The 16,525-nt window shown below is 21.3% G+C and overlaps 4 protein-coding genes across 4 annotated transcripts; 2 read left to right on the top strand and 2 right to left on the bottom strand.

Moving 5' to 3' along the window:
• Positions 1–90: 90 nt before the first annotated feature.
• Positions 91–1,998, bottom strand: SRAE_X000135200 (Prolyl 4-hydroxylase alpha-related protein PH4[alpha]EFB; the record flags this gene model as incomplete). The annotated part of the gene is made up of 3 exons (XM_024647985.1): positions 91–360; positions 424–489; positions 730–1,998. 3 exons carry the CDS (start codon positions 1,996–1,998, stop codon positions 91–93), a joined length of 1,605 nt encoding a protein of 534 aa, XP_024498817.1.
• Positions 1,999–3,143: 1,145 nt separating this feature from the next.
• On the bottom strand, positions 3,144–4,082 carry SRAE_X000135100 (Mitochondrial carnitine/acylcarnitine carrier protein; the record flags this gene model as incomplete). Its single annotated transcript, XM_024647974.1, has 2 exons — positions 3,144–3,499; positions 3,557–4,082. The coding sequence occupies 2 exons, from the start codon at positions 4,080–4,082 to the stop codon at positions 3,144–3,146; spliced, it is 882 nt and encodes a 293-aa protein (XP_024498816.1).
• A 2,937-nt stretch (positions 4,083–7,019) lies between these two features.
• On the top strand, positions 7,020–11,074 carry SRAE_X000135000 (LD27216p; the record flags this gene model as incomplete). The annotated part of the gene is made up of 6 exons (XM_024647963.1): positions 7,020–7,040; positions 7,108–7,194; positions 7,245–7,525; positions 7,580–8,911; positions 10,385–10,853; positions 10,910–11,074. 6 exons carry the CDS (start codon positions 7,020–7,022, stop codon positions 11,072–11,074), a joined length of 2,355 nt encoding a protein of 784 aa, XP_024498815.1.
• A 1,411-nt stretch (positions 11,075–12,485) lies between these two features.
• Positions 12,486–14,281, top strand: SRAE_X000134900 (Delta-1-pyrroline-5-carboxylate dehydrogenase,mitochondrial; the record flags this gene model as incomplete). Its single annotated transcript, XM_024647952.1, has 3 exons — positions 12,486–12,535; positions 12,591–13,994; positions 14,050–14,281. 3 exons carry the CDS (start codon positions 12,486–12,488, stop codon positions 14,279–14,281), a joined length of 1,686 nt encoding a protein of 561 aa, XP_024498814.1.
• Positions 14,282–16,525: the final 2,244 nt, after the last annotated feature.

The raw sequence follows: 16,525 nt of genomic DNA, 5'->3' as shown, positions 1-16,525 counted from the left end.
CTTTATGTTAACAATTTTATTATTGTTAAAATTTTATATTTAAAAAAAAAAATAAATTATGCTAAAATTATATCTTTTTATATAATTTATTTAAAATGGTCTTAAATCTCCAACAAATTGCTCTTCAATATCTTCTGTTAAACCGCATGGTCTAGTAAATTCTTGTCCTCTTTCATGAATCCATTTATTGGAAACCCATTTAACTCCTGTTAATACTGGACAAGCAGCGTGTCTTGTCCTAACATCTCCATCACCATTACGTTTTAAGTTGTACCAAAATAAAGCATCATGATGAACAGGAAATTGTGGTAAACCAAGTTCTGTAAATACTGTTGCTCCACCACGTTCTGGTTGCGACATCTAAAATAAGTAAAAAAATATATAAAAAAATTATTTTTTTTTTAAAATTAGTAAAAAATATACATAAAATAACACTGTAGCAATCCTATTTCCAGTTCCTAAACGCTTAAATGCGTTTGTTTCTTCTTTCTAAAAGCAAAAAAATTAATTATCGTAATACTTACATAAAATAAAACTGTGGCTATACGGTTTCCTGTTCCCTCTTTATATGGATCAACTTCTCCCCTCTAGAAAAAAAAAATGCGTAATCAAAAATTATTTTTTAAATCTTTTATCATACCATTGACATATCATAATGTGGACTATAATGCCCAGCAATACCGTAATTAGCCACCTAAAAAAAGAAAAATAAAAAGTATAAAGACTTACACGAGCAAAATCGAAATGTGGATCATAATGACCACCAAGACCATAATTAGCTACCTGAAGATCTTCTGAAGTATCTTGATTTAAATTTGTCATATCACCAATTCTTTTATTTATTCTATGAATAACTGGATGTTCTCCATCTTTTAACCAAGCACTTTTTGATATTCTGTATGAAGCAGTTTCTAATTCTCCTGTTTTTGCATTTTGAACAGTTGCACGTTTTAAACGCGGTATTGCAAGACTTTCAATAACAGAAATTTCTTCATCACTAATTATTTCTTTAAATAATACAGCTAATGGATTAAAATGTACAATTTCAACCTTAATTGGTGCTAATTTTAAAAATGGTCTATCACGTTTATAATAACAATAAAGTTTAGATTTTTGACTAATACTAATAGTACTTTCTCCACGACATAATGATTCATATTCATTTTGTTCAGGAACTTTTTTATATACCAAACGTTCATTTTTAATTGGTGGAAGTTCATTAAGATTTTTTTTATCTTCTAATGTAAGCATATCTTCATACCATTTTATATTATCTATAGCTCTAGGATGATTTGTTTCAATTGATGCAAGTTTTTTTGTCAATGCAAGTGCTCTTTTTACATTACCTTGTTTAAAAAGTGCAAAAGCAAGATATTCAAGAATATCTGTATATTCTACTGTCCTTGGTGTTTCATTTTCTAATCTCATTAATGCTTCTTGCATCCAATTAACAACATGATAATAATCTTGATCATTATAAGCAGCTCTACCTATTTCAAAACAATCATGAGCTGTAAATTTTTTTTTAATATCTTGACCTTGAATAATACCATCAGCAAGTTCAGTTGTTGAAAGATTATATGTATCTTGAAGACGAACTAAAGCATTTGCTGCACCAGTTAAATCTTCATCATCTGGATATTTTATAATTTTTGATTGTTTTTGATATTTAATTTTTTCTAAAAATTCGTCAGCTTTATTCTCATTCATTTTTTGTTGAATATTCTTCCAATCAACTGACATTTTTTTAATCAATGTATATGCATTTATTGGATTAGTAATATAAGTAATATCTTTTTTTTCATTTAAACGTACTTTATATTCATTAGCATATTCTTTAAGTTTATTTAATCTTTCTTCTTCTGATTTAATATATTCTTCAATAACATAACCAATATCACGTTCAGATTCTTTTAAATTTTCAAGATCAACCATAGCCGTAAAAAGATCACCATTAATAAATGTTATTATTGCGCATAAAGATAAAATCAAAAGCATTTTGATATGCTTTAACATTTTAACTATCTAAAAATTTATAAATAATTTTTTAATATATTAATATAAAATATATAATAGTAAAATAGTAGAATGCCACGTAAACAAGATATTGTTTATGATAAATTTAGATAGTCAAATTTTTAGTAGGAAAAGGTCAAATTTAAAAGAAATATGTCTATTTAAAATAGTTATAAATTATTATTGACAAATATATATATATATATATATATATATATATTTCTATCATCATCAACTTTTACTTAAACATTAAAATAGTGTTAATCAAATATAAATATTTTTTTTTTAAATAAAATAAATATATATATAATAGAAAAATAAGTTTCATTTAAACATTAATTTATACAAAATAAAAATAATTATACTACGAGGATTTATAATAATTTTTTGTTAAATTAATCTGTTTAATTATTTTTATATTATAAATAATAAAATTGTCATTAAGATGCGCTTTTTATATTAAAAGCAGAAAATTATAATAAAAAAGAAACATATCTTAATTCGACGTCATCATTGCTTCAGAAGATAGGACTCCTGTTTTTCTGTTCATTTAAAATGACAAAAAAATAAGGTCATAGTGAAAGTAGTATATATTGTTCACTCCTTTTATAAATATAATATATTTCTATAAATCACGTAGACATTAAACTATCGGGATTTTGTAAAGGTTAGTATCTTAAATAATTTTCCTTGACATAATCATTATGTCCAATCAAAAGAATTATTTAAAAGAAAAAAAATATAATTATAGTATATATGATGTCAATGTATAAATTTTCATAATATTAATTATATAAATTAGTATTACATATAAAAATATCTATGTCATTTTTCTAATATAAAAAAAAAATAAAATATATAATAGATATATTAATAAAAAATAAAAATTGATTTTAATACTTTTTTTAACAAGATTTAATAATATTTTTCTCATCATTTTTAAAATAATTGTATTAAAGATCATTGGAATGGTTTATTGATATGTTTTGAGGAAGAGCTACTAGTAGTATAGATATATATTAAAAATGTGTTATTGATGTATCATTGTAAAAGTAAATATTTAATTGTAATAGAATAAAAGAAAATAAATATAAAAAAATTTTTTCAGGTAAACTTTTAGTATACAATTAAAATAACATATGCATTCCTTTCATAGTTAACTCAAATCCAAAGAAACAGGCAGCATTTGCTGGGAAGGCACGCATCATTACTGGTGTAAAACCTTTAAATAAACCTTTTGGTCCTTCTTCTAACATAACTTCTTTAAAAACTCCACGAATTCCATTAGGATATTTTCCTTCTGGTGCTGTTTGCAACCGTGATTTTAAGACATCGGCAGGAATACAAACTCCCCAATTTGCTACACCAGCAAAACCACCAGCAGTCATTATTGCTAATGGAGAAAGATGTCCATCATTATTATCAGAAAGTTTTTTCTTCAAATATTCATAAACAGAAAGATATGCACCACTTGCAGGAATATCTAAAATAAAAATTTTTTAAAAATTACTTTAATTATTTAAAATTGTTTATTAATTACCTCTTAAAAGGGTAGCCCCAGTACCACGATAAAGAGATCTAATACCACCATCAGCATATAATTTTTTAATAAGTTCCATTGGACGAATTTTTTTGGGATCAGAAGAACTCGTATTTTGGATTTGCAATAGGCATTTAATTCTTTCACCTGGAGCCATAATAACAGTTGTAAAAACTCCAGCTAAGGCACCAGAAAAAAAATTTTGATAAAAAGTCATCTCTTGATCAGGATGTGTACTTTGAAGTTTTTTTCCAATTGCACAACCACCAAAATAAACAGCAAAAAGTGGGGCTACTCCAGCTATTGGTACTGCCATACCTTTGTATAATGCTAAGAAACCTTCTTTTTGTACTGTTTTCTTAAGACAATCAACAGCTCCACTAAATGGTGGTAATTCACCAGGTTTTGGTTTTGGCATTGTTTGAAGTCTTACTTTGACTGTATCAAATGGATGACCAACAAAAACAGTACATGTTCCACCAACTGCACCAGCAATAAAACTTTTTATTGGTGAATTTTTTTCCATAATCTATTAATCTAAAATTTAAAAAAATAAAAAATATTTATAATAAAGTCTAAATTTTTATTAAATATTTTTGTTTTCTCTATAAAATATACTTTTTGTTAACTAAAGATACTTCGTAATATAATAATAATCTATCAGTGAAAAGAATAATGTATTAGATTTTTAATATTGACTATCAAATATATACAATTACTATTTGAACTATAAACTACAAAGTTCATTAATTTAATGATTATGTTAAATATGTCAAATAAGTTTAGTGATAAATATAGATAAAAAAATTTTTTTTTCAAGTTATCTTTACAATTTAACAAATTTTTACTATAAATTTTAAAAATAATAGATAATTTTATTTGTAGTGTATTTGTCGAGACTTTTAAAATAAAATAAAACAATCAAATACAATTACTAGTTAGAAATTTTAATAAAATATAAAAATTTAAGATTATTTGCTTAAATTTTACAAAGAAAAAAAAAATTTTTTTTTTATATTAATTAATGCTTATTAATACAACAATTTTTTACTGTTAATTTATCATTAAAATAAAAAATTTTATAAATTATCAAATTAAAGTGATAAAAAATCATTTAAAACATGAATATTTTGATTAATAAAACATTTATAATAATAGAATTAAAGAAAATTTACTTTTCTTATTACACGTTGAGAAATATTTATTAAATCACAGTTTCTATAGGATTTAAGTGAACATTTAAAAACATATTTGTAAATTTATAACAATAAAATTAAAAAATTATCCTTTTAAACTTTTATATCAATATATTTTAAAAGAATTTTGATGATAAAGTAATGATTTTTAAAAAAGTCTAGTTATAAAAAGTAGTTAAGAAACTAAGAGACACTTTACCAATTAAAATTGTAATATTTGTCATTAAAATAAAAACATAATTGTTACTATTTTTTTTTTTTAATATATAAATATTATTTAAATTAAGTTTTTTCTTATAACACTTTAAAAAATAAAAAATTAAGTTTTGATAATATTATTAAAAAAAAAACTTATTTTTAATTATTAAATAAAATATTTCATTATGATTGAAGTATATATATAAATTATTACTACTTATGATTGTAATGAAAACCAAAATATATAAAAAATTATTTAATATCTTTATAGTGATATGTTTAGCACAAATTTTAATAAAATATCAAACATTTTCTCGTGTATATGTAATTTAAAAAAATAGTTTTTGAATATATATTTTGTTAAAATTTTTTTATTTCAATTTTGAGTATCATAAATGAATAAATTAAAGAAATCAAAATCAATGTGTTTTGATCTAGTTTATTTATTAGTAATAATAACTAAGGATGTATAAATTATAGAAATCAAATAATATTACCTACGTAAATATTTTTGTTAAGAATTTTTTCAAATATAAATTAGAATAATCTCAAAGTTTAAAATCATTATACAATTTATTTAACTTAAATTTAAAACTAAATATTATTATATACATTTGTTTGATACAATAAGTTAGAAATAAATAAAATATTAGTCATTATTTAAATATCTTGCCAAGTAATATAATAGATGCATAATTATTTTAGTATTACAATAGCTACAATTGAATTTAATATTTCTAATTTTTTAAAAAAATTAATTTGTCTTTTCATTTGCTTAATGAATATTTTTGTAGACATTGAAATTAATAAATTTACTATTATTAACCAGAACAAAAAATGTTTTATCATTAATTCATTCTAATAAAATTTAAAACATTTTTTTATTTTAGACAAAAAAAAAAGTAATTTAAGATTTTACATAAATAAGAATAAAATCTTTATGAATAAACTTATTTATTTTAATTGATACATCTTTGCAAAAATATGAATAAAAAAATGCATATCTATATATCAATTAAATTTTAAATAGTGTCTTTTAAATTCAAATTTTTACTATTTTTAACACAAATTGCTATTTTTCTATTTTACTTACCATAAAATTTAAATAAAATATTTTTTTTAAAATTATAATAGACAAAACAATAAAAACTTTAAGATTATTTTAGCTATAAAAGTTGAGTCATACATATATTTTATTATTTTTCCACATAACTAAAGGTTTTTTTTAGTAATAAATGCATTTTTTTTTAAAATAGTTTTGCATAATTTTTAGTTAAAATAAAATATTTTAACAATTTAAAAAAAATGTCATTTTAAATAAATCAAAATTTAATTTTGAGTGTATAGAAATAGGGTATAGGTATATAACGACAAACTTAAATAAATAAACAATTGATTTTTAAAAAAATATTTCCAGAAAAAGAAACACCATAAGGTTGATATATTTTATTTTTTTAATTTCTAAATTTCTATGAAAATAAATAGTCTATTCTCGTAACGAATTGAAACGTTTCTCCATCTTAAAGCATTATCATGTGTCATATAAAATGATACAAAAAATATATTTCAAAATTAATTTTAACCTGTTTGTATATAACTTTTTTTGAAAAAAAAATTTTTTTTTAGTAGATAACTAACATTATGGAAGTTTTTATTATTTCTCCTGCTCTTCGTTTTATAGTCAATGCTTTTCGTTCAACATTTATTTAAGTACATATTAAATGCAAAAATCATATAGTATTTATTTGTACTGTATAAAGTGCTTCATTTTTGTTAAAAATCTTTTTTCTTCAAATTAGTTAAAGTATTAATACTTTTTAGTAATTAGAAGTTTATTATAAATATTTATACAAAAATTATACATATTATGTTGTAATAAAATATTTGTTTACTGATATAAAGCTACTCCTTCATGTGACACATACAGATACAACTTTCCAATGATATTATTATTGTACTATATAAAATTTCTTTTAATGTATTTTATAATTTCTTATTAATTTCTATATTTTAAAAAAAAGTTTTTTATTATTAATGAATAATTTATTTTCTTTTTTAGAATTTTAAAAATGGATGAACCAAATAAAAAAGTATGTTTAGATATTGAAATTAATGTATAATATATGTATATATTTTTTTTACATCTTTTTTTTATAGACTCTTTGTTCAATAAAGAATGTCACACGTGAATCAAGAGGAACAGATAAAATTAAAGCCAATGGAATATTTTCTTTTAAACAAAATGTTTGTTTGTGGATAATCAAATGACTAACAGTTAATTTAATAATTTTTAGGAATATGGAGTATTTTTGTGTTGGAAGACTTCTGATACAGGAATTAAATTGGATAAAGAAATTTTTCTTGATTCAGAAGAAGACACTACTGAAAAAGTTATAATGGAAGATTTTACATTAGATATTTGTGACATCAAGAGTTATTATATGATTGAATCAAAAAAGGGTACAACACCAAATAATAGTACAATTATACAATTTATATGTAAAGATGGTTCTAGTAGCGATAAATTTTATTTTTATCCATTGGATACACCAACATTTACTTTAAACATGCAACAGTAAGTTTAAATAAATTAAAATATAAATAATTTTTTTTCTCATTATTCTTTAAGACATTGCACAATTCAACGTTCTGCTAAAGAGAGAAATCTTGTTCTTGTTATGGGAAAAGAAGAAGCTGCTTTACGAGAAAGTGTTAAATTACTAAATCTTCATGGTGATTTTATGTCACGAATGATTCAGAATCCTTATGCAACATCTTTGACTGCTCTTGGTAAGGTTAAAAATTTTGTTGAAAATCAACTTATTAATGGACTATTGGATAATGATGCTGTATCTGCTGAAGAATCTATGAGACAAATTGAAAACCTTCGTGTTTCTGAAGATGCTGAATCTGTTGTTAACAGTCTTAGATCACATGATGACCAAGGATTTGAATTAATTACTCATATTGAATTACCCAAAAAAATTGAATTTTATCGTGAAAAACCAATTACAAAAGCAATATGGAATAGCTTTAAGGATCCAGAAGGCCGCATTAAACAAAAAGATAATGCTTTACAAGCTATCTTTCGTGGTGGACTTGAACCAGAAATTCGTAAAGAAGTTTGGAAATATTTATTGAAATATAATAAATGGCATTTAACTACAAGTGAAAATAAAACTCATCGTAAAAAATTAGAAGAAGAATATTATAAAATGAAAATGATTTGGATGTCAATGAGTGATGATATTATGAGTCGTTTTTCATTATTTAATGAACATCGTAATTTAATTGAAAAAGACGTTATCAGAACAGATCGTTCTCATCCATTCTTTCAAAATGGAAAACACGATTATCTTCAATTGATGACTGATATTTTGACAACTTCTGTTATTTATAATTTTGATCTTGGTTATGTTCAAGGAATGAGTGATTACTTAGCCGTTTTACTTGTCATTATGGAAGATGAAGTTGACACATTTTGGTGTTTTGTTGGTTTAATGGAAAGAGTTCACAAAAACTTTGATATGGATCAAATATTTATTCGCAACAAGTTAACTCAATTACGTGATTTATTAATGATAATTAATCCAAAATTTGTTCGTTATCTTGAAAGTCATGAATCAGGACATATGTTTTTCTGTTTTCGATGGGTACTTGTTGAGTTTAAGAGAGAATTTTCATTTACAGATATTATGAGATTATGGGAAGTTTTATGGACAGATGTACCATGTGAAAACTATTTACTTCTTTTCTGCTTAGCTGTTTTAGATAGGCAAGCTAATATTATTATGAATAACAATTTTGGTTTAACAGAAACATTGAAACACGTTAATAATTTATCTATGACAATTAATCTTGATGAAATGCTTACAGAAGCTGAAAGTCTTTATCATCAATTAGCAATTTTGCAAGATAAATTACCTACAAAAATTCGTGAAATTTTGGGATTTAACAGTCAGTAATTTTTAATCTATATATTTTAAAAATATTTTAAAGATGTTTCTTCACACTACATATATATGATACTATTTAAAAAAAAACAAAAAGAAAAGTATTTGTTGTCTATAAAAAATTATATTTATGTACTTTAATTTGTAATTTTATTATAAACAGTTTTTTTAATTACTATTACCAATTTTTGTTTTTAATGAATTTTCTCAATTTTACACAAAATAATAAAAAAAATATAATTCATCTAGTAAACTATAAAAAAACTACTTTTAACTTTAGTACATTTAAAAAAAAAATTAACATTTATAATTATTTTGATATGTAAATATAACTAATTATTATTTCATTTTTATATAATAAAAAGCCATAAATAAAAATATATATTCTTTTTCACCAAAAGAACATCAAAATTGATCTTTTTCTGTTTTTTTTTTCTTTAAAAGAATGATTGGACTTTTTTTTTTTTTTTCTAAACATTTTTACATATATTTTATTTAAATATAGATAAAATATATTAACATAAAATTGAAAAAGAAAGGTTTTTTATTTATAATTTTATCGTTAATATTATCTATCTTTTGCTTAGTCATTATAAAATAATGCCATAAACAGACATATTATAAATAAAAACCCACATACATTTTATGTTCTGTTTTACGTAAAGTATGTTGCTATTTTTGAATTTAATACACGCATTTCTCTTATTTTGAAACATGTAAGACAAATTTAGTGTACTTTTACATAGATATACCATTTTTTTTTCTCTATCAATCATCCTTTTTTTATTTTTCCTATAAATTTTTTTGTTAAATATATTTCGTAAAATAATATTGAAAATGTAATAGATATATCTTTTTATATATAAATACGGATAACATTATTTTTATCTATGCTTTTTTTTGTTTTTATTTTAATTTAATTTGAAGCAATCAAATTTTTTTTTTAACTTGTAGTACATTCTGTTATGATATAATAAAAAATAAATATTTCCATATATATTTAAATGATATGAACTCTATATTATGATTAATAATATGTAAAAAAAATATATTATTCGGAGTAGAATTCCAGCTCATCAAAGATTGTTTTCCTTTTCAATAACCTAACAATTAATATATTTTTTCAACTTTTTCTTTATTGGAAAACAGCAATAAATAAAAAAAGGTGATGATAAAAGAAAATAAATATATATATATTTTACTTATTCAAAGTTTTTGTGATATAAAAATAGATGCAAAAGACTCAATTATATTTTTCTTTTAGTATGCATATTTTACAGTGAATGTATATCTCTTAAGTTAGCTAAAATAATGATAGGATAAAGTTTATTATTAAAATTTTTTAGTAAAATAGATGTTAGTTAAAAAGAATAATAACTAATAATAAAAAAAATTACATTTTTAATTGATTTTTGGCATGTAAATATTTTATTATTTAATATTATTAGTTCTACATTTATTTTAATTAATTTTTTTTTAAGAATGGCTAAGAAAAAAATAATTTATGAAACAATTCCAAGAAGAACCGTCATGACAAGGTCTATTATTAAGAAGGAACAAAATGATAATATTGAGGTTGTCAAACTTATAAAGTCCTTAGAAAGAAAAAAAATTAATATGACAATTTCAACTGATTTTAATGAAATAGAAAAACAATTAAAGAATGTAGGGCAAGAAAAATACTGTCAAAAAGTAGCTGAAATTATTAATATACAAAAAAATATTTATGAAGAAATTTTAAGAAATACTAAGAAAATTCATAATTCTACAGTTAATAGCAATAAAAAAAATTCAAAAAATAAAATTAATGAAATTTACAATGACTGTAAGTATATCTCTATCAATGAGAGTCCTGCTAATAATATTAAAGAAAAAAAACTTGAAGTAAGTATTTCTATTAAAGAAATTGATAAAAATATTGACAACAAGAAAGAAAATAAAAAAAATAAAGTAAGAATAATTGTATTTTATTAATATAAAAAAAATATTAAATTTTTTAATTTTAGAAAGTTTCTATAATTGATTCACCTAAGGAAGAAATTAAAAATGGACAAAATAAAGAAAAATATATTCTTTTATCAGGTGATGAAAAATATAACACCATTCAGGAGTTAATAAATGATGCAAAAATAAGAAAGAAGATGAACGATTTAAACAAAAAGTTTAATTAATTGATATTTTTAATTTTTTGTTTTTTTATGAATTATCTAATCAAACTGAAAATTTTTTTTTAACATTATCAATTTTTTTTATGATTTAATGATTGTAGTATAACAACTATCATCATTAACTATAAAAAATATAACAATTTTTATAACAAAAAGTAATTACTTTTTAATGCATCTTACTCCATCATAATTAAGATTTAATATTGCTAAATTATATAATAATAAATAAAACTAAAGAAAAATTTAATATTAATTTTTTAGCAATATTTTAGTTATTCTTGTCAACTTCACTGCAAACGTTTTTATACTTTTAAATTTCGTCAACTAACATTCACTTTTACAACTTTTTTTTAATTTTTAAACTTATTTTAATATTATGTGTCGTATTAAATTTATACAAGTTATTTTAAAAATATATTAAAATAAAATATTTTTTAACATTCTCTTGTTATTATATATGGACATAAATATCTATAAATAAAAAATGTTTCAAAAATCATTTAAATAAAAAACAAAAACTTTTTTTTTTAAACTTTAAATCATTAAATCATTAAAAAATATATATCAATTGATAATAATAGACTTATATGTGTAAATAAAAGATATTAATGAAAATTTAAATTTTAAATTAAAAAAAAACAATGTTTTTAATTGTATAAATTATAATTATCTATTAAAACATAATTAATATTCAATATACACTTTTAAAGATGTTTCATCATACCATCAATACGTGACATTTGATTCAAAAGAAAAATTTATTAAACTTACATTGACAGTGAAAAAGAAAATGTGATACCAATAAATCATATTACACATTATATGATATATATTATTTAAAAAAAAATATTGTTTATATTATTTTACAAAATGTAAGATACAAAATTAAAGTGATACAGGTATCATCTTAAAATTCAAATTAAAATAAAAATTTAAATTTAGATATATTTTTGAATATTATAAAACATATATAAATACCACTATTAAAAAAAAATAATTATATACATATTTTTAATTTATTTATATTTTTATTATTATTTTGTATATTTTTTAATAATAAAAGTTTTATTTAAATTTTAAATAATAAAAAATTATCTTTTACATTGATCTAATCTAATTTTATTTTTAATTTCACATAATGATTATTTCTTTGCTTTTATTTTACATATAATATGTTTTATATCTTTCTCATTTTATATTAGTTTAACCAATATATTTTAACACTAAATATAAAGTTTATAATATATATAGTTTATCTGTTAAGTAAAAGAGGGAAAAAGTGTCTTAATAGGAAACACATTGGTAACAGTGAGGGATATTCCAATTTTATTTAATATATATTTGAATTTATCAAAATTTCTTCTATAAATCATTTTCAGATTAAAAAAAAATTAAAATGTTGAAATCATTTTTAATGACTACAAAAAGATCAAGCGTAATTTTTCGCAAAAAATTCACTTATTCGTAAGTCTTATGATAAAAAATTATTAATTAACTTTTTTTTTTTTATTAATTTCAGTGGTTTAACTTCTACTGATTTTATGAAAAAACCAACAAATGAACCTGTCTTAACATATAAAAAAGGTTCTGTTGAAAGAGAATCATTAGAGAAAGTTTTGAAAGAATTATCATCAACTGTAACTGAAGTACCATTGATCGTTGGTACAAAAGTAAAAAAAGGACCATTAGATCAAAGTCAAATTATGCCATCAGATAAAGCTACAAAAATAGCAAAATATTCTTATGCAACACCTAGTGATATCAATGAAGCTATTGAATCAGCTTTAAGTGTGAGAGAAAGTTGGGCAACTAAAACATTAAAAGAAAGAGCTGAAATATTTCTTGAGGCAGCTGATTTATGTGCTGGTAAATATCGTATGCAACTTAATGCTTCAACTATGTTAGGACAAGGTAAAACAATTGTTCAGGCTGAAATTGATGCAGCATGCGAACTGATTGATTTCCTACGTTTTAATGCATATTTTGCCTTAGATATAGAAAAGTACAAACCAATTAGTACAAGTATTTCAAAAAATGAAATGATATATAGACCAATGGAAGGTTTTGTTGCATCTATTGCACCATTTAATTTTACGGCTATTGGTGGTAATTTAGCTTCAGCTCCAGCTTTAGCTGGTAATGTTGTTATCTTTAAACCATCAAATACAGCTGTATTGTCAAATTATTATATTATGAAGATATTTGAAGAAGCTGGTTTACCTAAAGGTGTCATTTCATTTTTACCATCTGATGGTCCAGTTTTTGGAAATACTATTACTGATCATTCACATTTAGCAGCAATTAATTTTACTGGTTCTGTACCCACATTTGTACATCTCTGGAAACAAGTTGGAGAAAAATTAGGAAAAAATAAATATATAACATTCCCAAAATTGGTTGGAGAATGTGGAGGTAAAAATTTTCATTTTGTACATCCATCTGCTGATATTCAATCTGTTGTTAATGGAACTATTTTATCTGCTTTTGAATATTCTGGTCAAAAATGTAGTGCATGTTCAAGAGTTTATTTACCAAAAAGTTTATGGTCACAATTTCAATCTGAATTTGGAAAAATACTTAAAGAAATAAAAGTTGGAGATGTTAGAGAAGGTGATTCATTTACTTCATCTGTTATTGATGCAGTTGCTTTTAATCGTATTAAAAAATATATAGATTCAGCAAAAAATAAAGAAGACGGAGCTGAAATTGTTTTTGGTGGTAATTGTGATGACAGTAAAGGATTTTTCATTCAACCAACATTAGTTAAAGTTTCTTCACCAAAATCAAAAATATTTAAAGAAGAGATATTTGGACCAGTTGTATCAGTCTTTTTGTATCCAGATAATGAAATTGACACTGTATTAAATAATGTCAAGAATGATACTCCTTATGGATTAACTGGTGCTGTTTTTTCTAGAGACGGGTTAGTTTGTTTATTTTATTACTTTTAATATTTTATGGCAACTTTAAATTTTTAGAGAATTCTTAAGAAAAGCTGCTTTAATTCTTAGAGATGCTGTTGGAAATTTGTACTTAAATGACAAATCAACTGGTTCAATTGTCGGCCAACAACCATTTGGTGGTGCAAGAATGTCAGGTACCAATGATAAAGCAGGTGGACCACATTACTTTTTAAAATGGACATCTCCACAAACAGTTAAAACTACTTCAGTACCATTAACAACTTGGAGATACCCTTCAATGGAATAATACGCAATTAATGTGTTTTGATAATAATTCTTTTTTATTATAAATTTTTATAATATTTTTTCTAGGAAAATATCATATCATAATATTCTACTATTTTTTTGTAGTAAAACTTTATTTGATTAAATGTACTGAAGTATAAAGATTATATAAACATGTTTTAAAATTATATCACTTCTAAAATAAATAAAAACAATAAAGATTTTATTAATAATATTATGAGTTAACATTTTTTCTTTTGATATAAAATAAATATTTTTGTATAACAATAATTATTTTTTCAACAAATAAAGTAGAATTAGAATATGGACTATAAATAATAAACACATTTAACTCACCTGTTTTATAGTGCATAAATCTTTATAACTTTTTTAAAAAAATATTGTCAATTTTAAGTATAAAAATAAAATTTAGTCAAATATTCAGAGCAATCAGTAAGATGAATGCAACTTTAATGATTTATAGAATTTATTATTATATAAGTATTTATTTTTTATAATAAACTAATAACTTTATTTTATAATACAATTTTTTTTACAAAATAACTTTATAATAATATCTTTTTTTGAAAATTCAAGATAATTAGAATTAAAACAAGTTTATTAAACAATGTATATAATAAATTTTTATAATATAACAATAATTATTAATTATTTTTATAGTTATTTAATTTAAATAAAAAAGATTTATCAAAATCATTAAAGTTTTTTGTAATTATATATTTTATTATTAAAACTATTATTTTATAAACACTTCCTATTTTTTTAATATATAACTGAAATATATTTTGAATTTTGATATGAAAAATTTGAGTAAAAACTTATTATCCTAGAATTATTATTAGTTATTTTTAAACTCTAAATATATTTATTTATTTATTAATTTGTTTTTTGATTTTAATGGTTTAGTGATTTTATGTTATATATAAATATTGACATTAAATTGAACTCTTCTTTTTTTATATTTTAATAGAAAAAAATATAATAGCAGTTTAATCAACTATATTAAGATTTATAAATAAACTATATTATATATTTTAAATTTTTTTTTCTCTCTTTGTTACCAAAAAAATTTGTTTAAATTATGAGTAATAAATATGTATTATAATTTTATGACGTAAGAAAAATAAATTTTACTTTCCTAAATATATATAGACGAGAATTGAGTAGGAAAAATTTTTTTAGAATTTTAAATATTTTTTAATTTTTCCTAGAGTAAAAAAATGCGCTGAACACGAAAAGTTCAATAATTTTTTGAAAAAATTGCGTCTTCATATAGATATTGCAGCAAGGTGCATTAAAGTGCAGCAAAAACAGCTCATGTTTCATTTGCTGTAACATTACAATTTCAATAGTTTCTTTAGCAAAATTTGACCCTAAGGTAAAAAAAGGTCGGAGAAAACGTTTCCGGCCTTATTTTTTCAAAAAGATGAAGTTTTAAGTGAGATATGATAATCTAAAGTTAGGTATAAAATTTAAAAATTTTAAATCTTTATAACTTTTGAAAAAAATAATATTTTTGAGAAATAAAAAAAAAGGTACCCTAGAGAATTTTTTTCTCTACATTTTGACTAATATGCCATATCTTTATCATTTTCCGTTCTCGAGATATTCTTGAAAAAGTGTAAAATTTTAAATTAATTTTTTTTTTTATCAGTCATAACTTTTTAAAAAATTAATTTTACGAAAAAGTGATGCAAATAAAAATTATTTATTTTTTTATGCTCTATAAAATGATATAAGTATCATCTTAATTGAATTATTTGTTCTTGAGATATAAGCAAAAATACATCGTCCATTTTAAAAAATTTTTAATTTTTTAAAATTTTTAAAGCTCTATAACTTTTGAAAAAAAAGATTTTTTGAAGCATTTAAAAAAAGGTCCCGACAGAATTTTGTTCTCTACATTTTGACTATAATAACATGTCTTTATCATTTTTCGTTCTTGAGATATCCTTGAAATAGTTTTTGCATATTTTTTTAGTCTTAAATTTTTGAACTTTTTTTTAACTTTTATCAGTCATAACTTTCTAAAAACTTATTTTTATAATATAATGAAGGAGATGAAAATTATACATTTTTTTGTGCTCTATTAAATGGTATAAGTATCATCTTAATTGAATTATTTGTTCTTGAGATATAAGCAAAAAACCAACTTTACTTTTTTCATTAATATTTATTTTTTAATTTTTTTAAATTTTTAAAGCTCTATAACTTTTGAAAAAAAAGATTTTTTGAAGCATTCAAA

The sequence above is a fragment of the Strongyloides ratti genome, scaffold srae_chrx_scaffold0000002, assembly GCF_001040885.1.
Source record: "Strongyloides ratti genome assembly S_ratti_ED321, scaffold srae_chrx_scaffold0000002".
In the NCBI taxonomy this organism is placed as follows: Eukaryota; Metazoa; Nematoda; class Chromadorea; order Rhabditida; family Strongyloididae; genus Strongyloides; species Strongyloides ratti.
This window is presented reverse-complemented; position numbering and strand designations above follow the sequence as displayed.